Here is a 14,698-nt window from a genome sequence, read left to right on the forward strand (position 1 = left end):
TTTAAAATTATTAATTATAAAGCAAGTAATGGCAAGGATGTGAAGACACTGAACCCTTGTGTGTGGCTGGTGGGAGTATTAAATGGAACAGCAGCTGTGGGAAAACAGTTTGGCCATTCCTCAGAAAGTTAAATATTGAGTTCCCATATGATCCAACAATTCCACTCATTGGTATCTACACAAAAGAAATTTGTACATCCATGTTCATCACAGTATTTACAACGGCCAAAACATGGAAGTAACCCAAGTATCCATCAACAGGTGAATGGATAACCAGTATTTCATGCTGCAATTGTTTGTACACAAACAAGAAACCACTGTCCAACCATAAAAAAGAATGAAATTCTGATACATGCTGTAAGATAGATGAACCTTGAAACATGCTATATTTAAAAAGCCAGACCAAAAAAGCTGTAATACTCTATGACTCCATTTATATGTTTGTCCAGAATAGACAAATTCATAGAAAAATAACGGAGGCTGTGTCAGGGGCTGGAAGGAAGGGGAAATGGAGAGTTCCAGCTTAATGGGCACAGCCTTTCTACCCAGGAAGACAAAGTGCTAGAAATAGCTGGTGGTGATGGTTATACATCGTGAATGTTCTTACTGCCATTATACTGTATACTTAAAAGTGGCTAAAATGCCACATGTGAGTTGAAGTTAGAACACATCCTCTTACCATACACAAAAATAAATTCAGGATGAGGGTCTGAAGACTTAAACATAAGATGCGACACATAAAACTCCTAGAAGAGATGATAGGCAAAGAATTCTCATCACCGTCAATCCCACGCCTGGGCAAATGCCCAGACAAAACTCTAATCCAAAAGATACAGGCACCTGTATGTCCAGAGCAGCGCCGCTCACAACAGCCAAGACATGGAGACAGCCTAAACGCCTACTGGCCGACGGATGGATGACGATGCAGTGCATATATACAGGGGAATACTACTGAGCCAGAAAAATAATGCCATTGGCAGCAACACGGATGCAACCAGAGATTATCATACACGCTGCATGCAGTCAGAGTGAGAGAGAAATACCACATATCACTTATATGTGGAACCTAAATTATGACACAATGAACCTATCTATGAAATAGAAACAGAAGATATGGTTGTCAGAGGGGAGAGGTTTAGGGGAGAGATAGCGTGGGAGGTTAGCAGATGTAAGCTATTACATATGGAAGAGATAAACAAGATCCTACTGCACAGCACAGGAACTACATTTAGTATCCTGTGATAAACCATAATCAAAAAATATTTAAAATATATATATATGTATAATTGAGTCCCTTTGCTGTACAGCAGAAATTAACATGGTAAATCAACTATACTTCAATTAAAAAATAAAAGTGGCTGAAATCATTTTAAGTTCTATGTATTTTATAAGAATTTTTTAAAAATTTAATTCCAGCAGGTTAGAAAAAATTTGACAAACTAATTCTAAAATTTATAGAAATACAATGTAACTATAAACACTCAAAGCAATTCTAAGAAAGATAAGCAAGTTAGAGAATTTATGCTACTTTTGTTTCAAGACAAACAAAAAAACTACATTTATCCAGACAGCCTGGTATTAGCAACAAATCAGTAACAGAAGAGAGAGCTCAGACAGTCATTATGTTGTCAAGAAAGGCCCCAATCAATTGAATGGAGAAAGGAAATTCTTTTTTAACAAGTGGAGCTGGAACAGCTAGACAGCCCAAAAAAAAAAAAAAATAGAACCTCGACCACTACCACACACCATACACAAGTATTAACCTGAGATGGAGCCTGGACTGTACAGCTTTTAGTGGAAAAATTAAAAGAATACCTTCTTGATTTGGGTTAGGCACAGGGCTCTCAAGTCACAGAAAGCAACAAAAAAGAAAAAAAAAGTTATAAATTAGATCTCAGCAAAAAAGCTTCTGCTCATCAGAAGATACCATAAAATGGATAAGCAACCTCCAAACTGGGGCAATATCTACAAAACACATATGTGGCAATGCGCTCCAGTGCTCTGCTCTGCGGAGGCTCACAACCTGGTGTGGGGAGCACACCTATGACAGTGCCAGGGCAGCCCCCACAACAGGAGACAGTGGCGAGGGTGGGTAAGCAGCAACTTCTGAGCAGGGTGGGTTTCTTGAAGACAGTGCTTCAGCTGAGACCTGAATGAGCTGGCATTAAAACAAGTGGAAATGCAAATCAAAACCACAAAAAGGTATCATCACACACCGGTCAGAATGGCCATCATCAAAACGGCCTGCAAACGATAAATGCTGGAGACTGCGTGGAGAAAAGGGAACCTCTTGCACTGTTGATGGAAATGCAAGCACTGATAAAACCACTATGGAGAACAGTGTGGAGATTCCCTTAAAAACTAGGAATAAAACTACCACACCACCCAGCAATCCCACTACTGGGCATATACCCTGAGGAGACCAGAACTGAAAAAGACACATGGACCCCAGCGTTTCCTGCAGCACTACTGACAACTGCTGGATGCCCACCCGCAGATGAGTGGATAAGGATGTTGTGGCACATACACACACTGAAATAACACTCAGATATAAAAAGGAACACACGTGAGTCAGTTCTAACGAGGCGGATAAACCTAGAGCCTATTATACAGAGGGAAGTCAGAAAGACAAAGATAAATACCATACATTAACGCATATATAGGGCATCTTGAAAGATGGTACTGATGACCCTACGCGCAGAGCAGCAAAGGAGACATAAAGAACAGACTTCTGGACACGGTGGAGGAGAGGGTGGGGTGATTTGAGAGAACAGCACTGAAACATATATATCACCACGAGTAAACAGATAACCAAGCAAAGTCTGACGTATGCCAGGGCTCTGTGGCGACCCGGGGGGATGGGCGGGGGAGGGTGGGGCGTGGGAGGCTCAGGATGGGGGGACACACACATGCCTACGGCCAATTCATATTCACGTAAGGCAAAAACCACCACAACACTGTAATTACCCTCCAACTTAAGTAAGCTTTTTAAAAAACAAGTGGAGAAACAGCCACTGAGAACCTTCCGGTATGTTACCCCAATAGTCCACTTCTCTTGTATGCCAGAGTGGACTCGTCACATAAACGTTCATTTTCAACATGTCTTCAAGATGTGGGCACAAGTCTTACCATTTTATAGATGAGAAGTTTAAAATATAACATGTTTCCCACCACAGTTTAATGGGTGACCCAGGATTTGAATCCAGCATCCTTAAACACACTTTCTTAACCACAGTTTTGCAAATATTGTGGAATCTTCTATTTCAATGACAATAATATCAACCACTAACATTGACCACTTTGGTTTACCTTGTTAGGTCCAAGCCAGAACTAAGTAACTTGGGAACAGAACCCAAGTTAGACGTGTCACCTCTGCATCTAGTGAGACCCCCATTTCCACAGCCTGGTGCAACTTCCTCAAGCTTCCCTGGTCCTGGGACAAGTTATAACAAGGAGATGGCTGGCTGGAAGAACAGCACCCTGGCAGCCACCACTCCAGACCTAGGCAGGCATCCCCACCTGATACGACATCATCCTCCCCCTCACCTGCCACAAACCTACCTCATCAGTTGTCAACCTTCCTTTCCGAGTAATGCTGGGCTTCCCGTCCCAGGCATTCTTAGGGTTCTCATTGCTGTTCAGTCTTCCAGTCATGCCCAACTCTTCGCGACCCCATGGACTACAGCACACCAGGCTTCTCTTCCCCTCACCATCTCCCAAAGTTTGCCCAAGTCCGTGTCCAAACTCGCAACTGCCGAACCCAGAGAGGAGCACCCCAACTCAGCTTCTCCCTGGCTTCCCATCCTCCTTCCTGTCTCCATCCATCTCCAAGTCTGACTCAGTGTTCTCTCCCTGAGGATGGCTCTGATCCCGTGGCTGAGCAGAAGCCTGGGACCACAGGCAGCCAGTTAAGCACCAGCTAGATGCACGTGCTTTTCGTGACCCCTGACGGGGCCATTATAAACCAGCCCCCTGCTCTGGGCCAGGGAACACACAGGGAGCTCCCTAGCACCACGCCACACACACTTAAAAGTCACCGTGAGAGAGGTGGGAAACATGTGCCCCGTGCCATCCCATGTCTGCACTCAAACCAGATCAGTGACACCTAAGTTCCTCTAGATCTAATCTAGTGACCCATCCTGGAAACGGACACTAGATATGCGCAAGGCTGCCCATGCCCCCAACAGCATCACCTGGGCTCAGGCACGCAGGCCACTCCAGGCCCGAGGCAAGCACAGCCGTGCAGGAAGAAGGGGCCACAGGCCGTGCACAGTGGGTGGGGGGTGGGGGGTTCCTGGAACCAGGAGGCGCCTGTCCTCCGGCCACTCCTCCGTCCTGCAGAGAAAAATCATAAAAGACCTCCAAGCTGCTTGTAGTCTCCATTTTCTATTTTTTATTTTTTTTACAAAAACCCAACGTAAGACCATTGTGCTCATGACTGGAAAAGGGGTGGGGTGGATGGACATGGCGTGGGTATTAGTAGAGCTTGCCCCTCCAGAACACAAGCGCTGCAGAGAGGAGCGCCCACATTCACACAGGCAGGCCGCTCCGGAGGGACTCTTCCTTGGGGCACGGTGCCCGGGCCCTGCTGGAGCGGCGCACACAGGCGGAGGCCCACGGCGCAAGTCTGGTGGGTGCCTCCCCTCAGGTGGGTGTCTCTCGGGAGAGAGCAGACTGGCCCACTGGGGAGCAAGGATGCGCTGGGCTCTGGGAGCGCAGACGGCAGTGGGTGTTCACGGAACAGCTGACGACGTCTCGTGTGTCTGCAGGGCTGTGCCAGGCTCCAGGAGTCAGCCAGGTGGCGCAGACGACTCTGGACTCCCCAAGGTAAACAACAGGCGTCAAAGGCACTGGAAGCCTGGATCTGGGCGGCCCCCTAACCCATCTTGCAAAATGTGATGGCTGTTCTCTGGGAGACCGGACCAGGCCCCCGAGAGCCCTGCCCCCGCCTCTCGCCGTGAGGAGTGTCCTTTACAGACGCGGCCCGTGTCCACCAGAGCCTGCAGTCCCGGCTCCTCCAAGTCAGTCACGCTCAGGTCCAACAGAGCCCCATCGTCTGCTCCAACATCACCTCCCCCCACCACCCTTCAGTGCCCTGTGATGTCACCCACCACCTCAGAGCACCAGCTGCTCCGGATCTGTCCCTGACACTCAGGACCCCGTGCCCTGGCTCCACTTCGGCGGGTCCTGACACGGCTACTTTCTCACCAGGGACCCCGTGCTCAGAGGCAGTCCAGGGGTTCCTCACATTAAAAGAGACAAGATAAAAATAGCAGCCACATTTATAGCTCAAAACAACACACTCTTTGGCTTCCCAAAGGGAAGAAGGCTACTGCTAAAAAGAATCAAGTCCAGGGTCAAAGGAGGAGTAATTAGAAAGTCAGGAGGCGGGGGTCTGGACCCCTTCCCTGGGCTGCCGAGCAGCAGAGCCCATTTCCTAGGAAGCAGCCTCAGCAGGGGAGACACAGGGAGATGCCAGCAGGGACGTCAGGAAGACACAGCCCGGTCCTGCCCCCCAAACAGGGCAGGTCCCTCAGCCCTCCAGGGTGCTCCCTCCAGGACAGAGCTGGCTTCAGGTGACACCTGAAGAGGACCCTCTGGTGGGCAGGCAGGTCAGAGATGGATGTGCCCCCTGGAAATAGGTGCATGGGAGGTGGAGGTCCGGGGAGGAGGGAGCTGGCTTAAGGCATGTGCGTGCCCAGGACAGGCCCGAGCTTGTGTTCAGTCACTGAGGGGAACCTCCTCGACTCAGCCTCACCAGAGGAACGGGGTGTCCAGAAATAGCGGCAGCGGTCACGTGCTACATCCCAGCCAACGCCAGTGACACCACTCTCTTCAGTTCCCCTACTGCTGCCACCTCCAGAAAAAAAAACCTTCCTTCTATTTCAGCCCAGGAAAATAGAGACTGAAACCCACAGGGGCAAGTGGTAATATGGGATATGAACACCTGTTCAATTTCAGGCTGGATTTGAGCTTAACCCAACAAATCCTATCCTCCCATCATTCTGACATAGACCAAACCAACCCCGGGGAGGGCCTGACACCCACCCGGCCTGAGGGATCTAGGACTATAGGATGCGGGTCCAGATGGGGTGGGGAAGGTGAATTTCACCCAGGTATCATCCCAAGGCAGGTGCCTTGCTGTGGCTCCCGGCCAGCCGGGTGGGGATCAAAGGGTGCTGTGCTCACTTGCTCTGAGCCGGAGAGAGTCGGCCGACCTGCAACCAACCACTCAGACCCCCCTGAAGTGTAGCCGCCAGGCATCTGCTCTGTACGTGAGAGAACCTTCAGGAAAGTCTGCAGCCAAAGCACAACAGGTCCTTAAAAGGAGGGTCAAACAAAATGAACCATTTGGGGGTCTGTCTGCAGGTCTCGGTCCTTCCTGTCTTCACTCTCAGACAGCGGGGAAAGGAGAGCCAGGTCAAGTACACAGACAGCACAGCCAGCAGGGAGTCCTCGACCCACCTGTCCCAGGCAGGGAAACTCAGCTGCCCCAAATACACAGGCCCTCCATCCCACCGAGAACTCGAGTGCAGGACAACTCGAGCCACAGAGCGCTGCTGGCAACAGGAAGCGGGGAAGGAGCCAACCCACAGGTCTGAACTCAGGCAAGACCCCCCCGGGGCCACGCCAGCCCTTTCTTGTTTCTGCACACAGGGGCCCCTGGGGAGGACAGAGACCATCTTTAAGGACGAGCCAGATACAGGAAGGCCAGGATCCTTCTCCACCAAAATACAGACCACCACGGTGGGACCCTCACTTTGTGAGATGGGCAGAAACGCCAAGCTCCCCCTCGAATACATACATATGTATATGTCTGTGAGTGTGTGTGCATATATCCATATACACCCACATATACACACACACACATATGTGTATATATACACACACATATATATAAATAAACCTTGAACGGCAAATCTGAAACTCTTTAAATAATAATAATAGTTGTTAGTGAATTAAAAAACCACAAGCCAGCTGTGCTGGGCTCGTGAGCTGTGTGAGTGACTCCCCAGAGTCCCCATGGTCCTCAGTGTAAGCTATCGTCAGTGCCCTGTTTAGGGAGCCCTGGTGGCCTGGGACCAGGCTTCCGGGCCCGGTGCCGCCCACTTCAGGAGCAAGGCAGCCCGCCCCTCCCGCCCCCCTGCGCCTCTCCCAGCAGAGGGCCTGGCCCGACCATGGTGGGCGTTCCTGAGGCCCTTCAGTGTCCAGGGCCCCCGAGCCGCCTGCCCCGCTCTGCTCGTCCTCGCCCTGCCGTGCAAGGCCCCTAGATGAACTTGAAGCACTTGGTCTTGTCGTGGGGCAGGCGGGTCTTGAAGAGCACAGAGTCCACGCGGAACTGCGTGTACAGCAGGGGCATGTAGCCGTACACCTTGACAAAGAAGTTGATACACTTGTGCCGCTCGTGGAAGTGGGAATCGTCGTGTGACAGAGCCTGAGGGCAGCCCGGGCATCGGAAAGTCCACCGTGAGGTCACCTGGGAGCCGGGAAGAAAGGGCAGAGGGTGAGAACCACGGTGCTAACATTGACAGAGGCCCCGCAGCTCAGTCTAGGAGGCCTCCGTTTCCATGGCGACGACACACAGCCCGATGCCCACGCTCACTCACAGAGTCCTCTTCCTCACAGGGACATATTCGACAGCTACACTGTTGGTAAGGACGTGCCTTCCAAATGGTCCATATTCAACAGATACTGAAAGCCTTGAAGCCTCAGCGACTCTACTTCTAGTATTTCTCCTGGGTGCACAGCCAGAGGTTGTAGGTACAAAGCTGTTCATTTCATTCATGTTTTTAACAGGAAAATACTGGAAAACTACCCATCAAAGGGGGACTAGTTAATTATAAAATACTGCACATCCATTAAAAAGAACAGGAAAATACTGGAAAACTACCCATCAAAGGGGGACTAGTTAAATAATTATAAAATACTGCACATCCATTAAAAAGAAGTTTAAGAAAGTCATATTTAAAGACAAGGGAAAGTGATCATATTATAGTTTACAGGTTATTATGATGATGAATTTCCAGCAATCAGGAATGTACGCAGAGTAACACAACAGCTTCACCGTCGGCAACACAGCAGCCCCGACAATCTAAGCCCCTCAGCAGAGAATGCCCGAAAAGGCAGGACGAAATATAGAAACCACCTCTTTAAACATACTGGCTGAGCTTGTAAGGAAAGAAATGAAATCCTCAGAAGTCAAAGGAGTGAGAAGGCTTGAATCCGGAGAAACAGCCAGGAGCTCCAGTCTTCCGGAAGCTGGGGCAGCCACTGTCATCAAATCAGATCAGAAACATGCTGAAGCCACAGAAACAAGCGGAAGGCCACGTGGGTGGGAGGCGGCCCCACAGAGCAAGGTGGTGAAGCACCGCTTCCTTCTGAGTCTGAGCTCCAAGAGGAGGAGGAAAATCCCCTCTGAGAAACTATAACCTCAAGCCGGCCTCACATAGCTGAGGCTACAACTTATGTCACCTGTGTGTCCCAATATGCTAGTTTAGCGTGAACAGGTCTTAAGTAGGGGGTGAGCCCAGGCACGTGAGAGAAACAAGTGCAAGCCCTCTCAGATCCAGGCCTCAAAGCAGGGCAGTCAGTAGCATCCAAAGAGTATGACCTCACAGTCAAAAATCGCACAACAGGGATGGGTCACATGGAGGAGAATATGCAGAAAGAAACAACAGAAGAAACGCTGCCCAGCAGCAGGACTCTGAGAGACAGGAACGGCAAACGGGCCTCAGGTGCACAGTGAGATGTTGGAAGATTACCCAAGGTCTGATGGAAGAAACAGGGGCTATCAGAAAAAGCCCATGCGGACATGAAAAGGAGCCAGATGAGGAGGCCCCTGGTGAGGCGGTGGTCAACACCACGCCTCCAACGCAGGCAGTGCGGGTTCAATCCCTGGGGAGGGAACCAAGATCCCACATGCTGCGTGGCGCAATCAAAAAAGAAAAGGAAAAAGAACCAAACAGAACAACAGAAACGGAAAGTACATAAACTTATTGTGATCATCATCTCGTGATGGTTTGTAAGGCAAATCAGTAAGTTGCATGTCAATTACATCTCAATAAAACTGGGAAGAAAAAAAAGTATACTGAATTAAATCAGATACTCAGTGGATGGGTGAAGAGAAAATCAGTGATAAAAAGTATTCCCAGAATGGAAAATACTGGAAAAAAGCTTTAAAGAAATATGAAAGCAAGATGAAAAGACATGGAGGGCTTACCTGGTGGCTCGGTGGTAAAGAATCCGCCTGCCAATGCAGGAGACACAGGTTCAATCCCTGATGTGGCAGATCCCACAGGCCTCAGAGCAACGAAGCCCACGCGCCACAAGCACTGGACTGCGCTCTAGAGGCGGGGAGCCACAACTGCTGAAGCCCGCAGCCCTGAGCCCGTGTTCCGCAACAAGAGAAGCCACCACAGTGAGAAGCCCGGGCACCGCAACTAGAGAAAAGCCTGAGCGACATCGAAGACCCAGCACAGCCATAAATAAATAAATAAATAACATTATTTAAAAAAAAAAAAAAAAAGACTGAGAGACGTGGAAAGAGATAACTGTATGATTCCATTTATTTAAAGTTGAAAACTGATCCTGGAACAGAAAAAAGCTATCATTCCCGCAGCTGAGCTCTCCTTCCTGCTCTGAGCTGAGCCACCTGCCTCCTGGGGCCCAGCGCACACTCTGCCCTTCTGGATAGATCCCTGCAGGAGGGCGCATGCAAGGCAAGACACTCCTGAAGTACAAGATTACGTTAGAGGGGACCTGTCTTAGCAAATACAAAAACTAATTCTAAAGCTATGACAATTCATGTGAATTTGGCACGTGAACAAACTGGACCAGCAGGCCAGAGTAAAGAACACGTGAATAGACCCACGTGCACACAGACGTGTGCTGAGTGACCTTCCAGCACTGCACGCCACTGGGCATGGGTGAACTGAGTGTGCAATGAATGCTGCTTAGGAGACAAAAAAAAGAAATTGGGGCCCTAGCCCACATTATACACAAAAATCACTTCAACAAGGGTTAGTGATTTAAATACAACAAGGCAAAACCTAAAACTTTTAGAAGGGTATGGGGGAGAGCCTATTTAAGACTCTGGGGCAATGAAAATAAACTACAGTCACAAGCATCAACACTGACTGAGCTCACAGACTGACTTCTTAAAAACCTAAATGCAGAGGAACACATATAGTCTGATTTCATTTACATAAAATTTAAAGACGCCAATCACTTAGAGATGAATGAGTGAGTGAAAATCGCTCAGTCGTGTCGGGCTCTTTGCGACCCCATGGACTATTCAATACAGTCTATGGAATTCTCCAGGCCAGAATCCTGCAGTGGGCAGTCTATCCCTTCTCCAGGGGATCTTCCCAACTCAGGGATCAAACCCAGGTCTCCCATATTGCGGGCAGATTCTTTACCAGCTGAGCCACAAGGGAAGCCCAAGAATACTGGAATGGGCAGCCTATCCCTTCTCCAAAGGATCTTCCCAACTCAGGGATCAAACCCAGGTCTCCCACATTACAGGCGGATTCTTTACCATCTGAACCACAAGGAAAGCCCTAGAAATGAATATACATCGGTAAAAACGCTTTTCTTTTTAAGAGAGGAGGGGAAGGGGAATTTTAAAACTAAACTCAGGGTAGCAGTTATCAATGGAGGGAAGCAGCAGGCCGGGATTACCAAGATACATATACAAGGAGCTGGTAGTGAGAATGTTAAACTTTCTCATTTTTAGTTATCATTTTTATTGCACGGGTATTTGTTGACTCAGCTCTCCCAATGCACTCCCAGGTTCCATCCCTGGTCAGGGAACTAGATCCCACATGCCACAACCAAGATCCAACACAGCCAAATAAATAAGTATCTCCAAAAAGAATCAAATATGGCTATGTGTGTATGAAACATACATTACTATCGGTTAAAACATATGAATGAAATGTTATGCTTAAAGGGGGGAAGAAGACAACAAACAAGCAAACTCACCAGGTTTGTCAAATACTGACACTTTGTCCTATTTGTTTTAGGCTACACATATATTTTTCTTTTTTTTTTTTTTTGCAAAAGAAACAGAATATTACGAAGAGTTAATCCGTATGCCACCACTCCCTCCCTCCTTTCCTCTCCTGCAATGCCATGGGGAACATGACCTTCAGTTATACTTGACAAAACCAAACTTTCTTCAAAATAAATGTCCCAATGTACACCCACCAGCCCTGATCAACATCTGCAATTTCTACACATCCTTATAGCCATCTGGTACCATCACACTTTCATTTCTGCCCACTTGATGGTATAAACTATATCACACTGTTTTAACTTCCACTTCCCTGATTATTACAGAAGATCGGCACCCTTCCACATGTTCATTAATCATCTAGGTTTCTACTACACTGAACTACTTTCTTACATACTTAATGAATCAACTGAGTAGTCTTCTCCTTTGGAAATCCTTTATCTGGGTATCAATTCTTTGTCATGTACCAGGACTGCAAACGTCACATCTAGATATACAGTTTTTTGAACAAAGCTTTGAACTTTAATACATTCCAACAAATCAATCTTCTCCTTCAGATTTTGTACTTTTTGTTTCTGTCTATATCACAAAAATACTTCTGTATTTTTTGTTAGAAGTTTTAAAGTTTGCTGTTAACACTTGGTTTATTACGCCATCTGGAATTTCCTTTGTGTATGGTATGACATGTACTTCTGTTCCATACAGAAAGTGTTATTCCCAAGATGCCACCTTTATCATATGTCAAGCTTCCATGCAGGCATGGGCCTGTGTCTGCATTCTGCCCTGTAGCACTGACTTTGTCAGTTTCTGTGCCAAGATCACAGGCATCTGTCCTGATTATGTACTTTAATACCGAGCCATGCTTTCTGACAGGGTCAGCTGCCCTCTTCCTCACTAGTGCCTTAGCTATCCTGGCTCTTTGCCTTTCAACACAAATCTGAGGATCTCTTTGTCAAGTTTCACTCCAAGCCAAATTAAACCAAATAAAGTATTCTACTAGAATTTAGGGGTTTTTTTGATGGTGTGGTGGTTAATTTTATTGCCACCTAACAGGATTTTGATTAGAGTTACACCGACATTTTACACCTGGGGAGAACTGCTATCCTGACCATGTGAATGTGGATGTGGTCTCTACTTCCATTTATTTACTGGGTAACCTTGAGAAACCTGTATGCAGGTCAGGAAGCAACAGTTAGAACTGGACATGGAACAACAGACTGGTTCCAAATAGGAAAAGGAGTACGTCAAGGCTGTATACTGTCACCCTGCTTATTTAACTTATATGCAGAGTACATCATGAGAAACTCTGGGCTGGAAGAAGCACAAGCTGGAATCAAGATTGCCAGGAGAAATATCAATAACCTCAGATATGCAGATGACACCGCCCTTATGGCAGAAAGTGAAGAGGAATTAAAAAACCTCTTGATGAAAGTGAAAGAGGAGAGTGAAAAAGTTGGCTTAAAGCTCAACATTCAGAAAATGAAGATCATGGCATCCGGTCCCATCACTTCATGGGAAATAGATGGGGAAACAGTGGAAACAATGACAGACTTTATTTTTGGGGGCTCCAAAATCACTGCAGATGGTGACTGCAGCCATGAAATTGAAAGACACTTAGTCCTTGGAAGGAAAGTTATGACCAACCTAGACAGCATATTAAAAGGCAAAGACATTACTTTGCCAACAAAGGTCTGTCTAGTCAAGGCTATGGTTTTTCCAGTGGTCATGTATGGATGTGAGAGTTGGACTGTGAAGAAAGCTGAGCACCGAAGAATTGATACTTTTGAACTGTGGTGCTGGAGAAGACTCTTGAGAGTCCCTTGGACTGCAAGGAGATCCAACCAGTCCATCCTAAAGGAGATGAGTCCTGGGTATTCATTGGAAGGACTGATGCTAAAGCTGAAACTCCAGTACTTTTGCCACCTCATGCGAAGAGTTGACTCACTGGAAAAGACTCTGATGCTGGGAGGGATTGGGGGCAGGAGGAGAAGGGGACGACAGAGGATGAGATGGCTGGATGGCATCACTGACTTGATGGACATGAGTTTGAGTGAACTCCAGAAGTTGGTGATGGACAGGGAGGCCCAGCGTGCTGCGATTCATGGGGTCACAAAGAGTCAGACACAACTGAGCGACTGAACTGAACCAAACCTTATCTTACTACTGACTTCAACAGGGACCTTCTAGACTTTCACAATTAAGTGTAATATTTGCTATAGTATTCATGCAGTCAGTGTTGCGTGTTTTGCTTAGTTGCGTCCAACTCTTTGTGACCCCGTGGACTGTAGCCCACCAGGCTCCTCTGTCCATAGGATTCTCCAGACAAGAACAGTGTAGTGGGTTGCCATTCCCTTCTCCAGGGGATTTCCCCGGCCCAGGTATCGAATTCCAGTCTAACACACTGCAGGAACCACCAGAGAAGGCCCCATGCAGTCAATAAATTCTGGAAATTCTCATATTGTATTTTCAGGACTGCCCCTCCCATCTCTCTAGTCTTCCCTTTCTGGCACTGTGTTAGATTTTACAGCCTTCACATCTCTTCATCTTTCTTATTTTCCATCTCTTTATATCTCCATAATACCTTCTCAGAAATGTATTCACATTATTCACGCATCATCTACTAGATCATTAACTTTCTCTTCAGCTGTCTTATCATTTTATCCCATTCACAAAGACTGTCATTTTAATAACTATAATTTTCATTTCCAGTAGTTCTATTTAGGTTTTTTAAATCTGCATGTTCTATTTTCTTTCTGAATATATTTTTTTCCTGAATAATTTTAAAATTATTATTACTACGATAAACTGAGAAAACAATTAAAATTGGATGGCCCATCCTGTTAATTCCAGCTGAAGAATACTTACCACCCACAGCCAGTATCAGCCATCAGAAGTCCAGTTGCTAGAGTTGAAACTGAGGAGTGATCATAACCACAGGCCAGGGCGCCAAGGGACACTCACACCAGAGATAAAACTCTGAAGAAGTCATGACCCCCAGAGGTCCCTCCACAGGACTCCACCATCCCCTTCCGCCACCCTCTCACCCGCCGGCAGTTCTCTAGACATCTTCCAGTTTACAGACAACAGTGTGTCACTTACTACCCTCCCCATCAGCTTCGACTGCAGCAGGAGATGGATGTCAGGGCCTAGAGAAGGCAGGCTGTAATCAAACCACATCCGTGTCCAGTATTCTACTCTGTTCTCCCTGTACCTCATCTCAGACGCCAGCACTCAACCTCAGGGGGAAAAGTCTCTTAACCTGCAAGTGACTCCACTCTGGCACAAAAAGGTATTTATACTGCTTTTATACGGCATTTTCTCCTTATATATGCTCCTTTTACAAAGGTATTTTCACTGAAGCAGTGGTTTCCAAATGTTTTTAATCATGTAACCCACTACTAAAAAAATGTTGTGATTGCAACCCCAATACATTTATTTAAAAAAAAAAATGTATATATAGGAACTTCCCTGGTGGTCCAGTGGCTACATAATATACACAGAGAGAGAGGGGGGAAAAAACTGAGGGCCAGAGGAGAAGGGGGCAACAGAGGGTGAGACGGTCAGATGGCATCACTGACTCAGGGGACATGAGTTTGAGGAAACGCAGGAAGACAGTAATGGACAGAGAGGCCTAGTGTGCTGGGCTCATGGGCCACAAAGAGCTGGACGTGACCGAGCAACCAA

The 14,698-nt window shown here is 47.2% G+C and overlaps 1 protein-coding gene across 3 annotated transcripts in view; it reads right to left on the reverse strand.

The window, feature by feature from the left end:
• Positions 1-4,370: 4,370 nt before the first annotated feature.
• EXTL3 (exostosin like glycosyltransferase 3) overlaps positions 4,371-14,698 on the reverse strand; it is a 131,821-nt gene continuing 121,493 nt past the window's right edge. For all 3 annotated transcript variants that reach the window (XM_027549027.1, XM_027549026.1, XM_027549028.1), the window contains exon 7: positions 4,371-7,477. In XM_027549027.1, the coding sequence (XP_027404828.1) occupies positions 7,268-7,477 (210 nt within the window). In that variant the 3' untranslated portion in view covers positions 4,371-7,267. The remainder of the gene's footprint in view (positions 7,478-14,698) is intronic.

Source organism: Bos indicus x Bos taurus, chromosome 8, assembly GCF_003369695.1.
Source record: "Bos indicus x Bos taurus breed Angus x Brahman F1 hybrid chromosome 8, Bos_hybrid_MaternalHap_v2.0, whole genome shotgun sequence".
Taxonomy (NCBI): domain Eukaryota; kingdom Metazoa; phylum Chordata; class Mammalia; order Artiodactyla; family Bovidae; genus Bos; species Bos indicus x Bos taurus.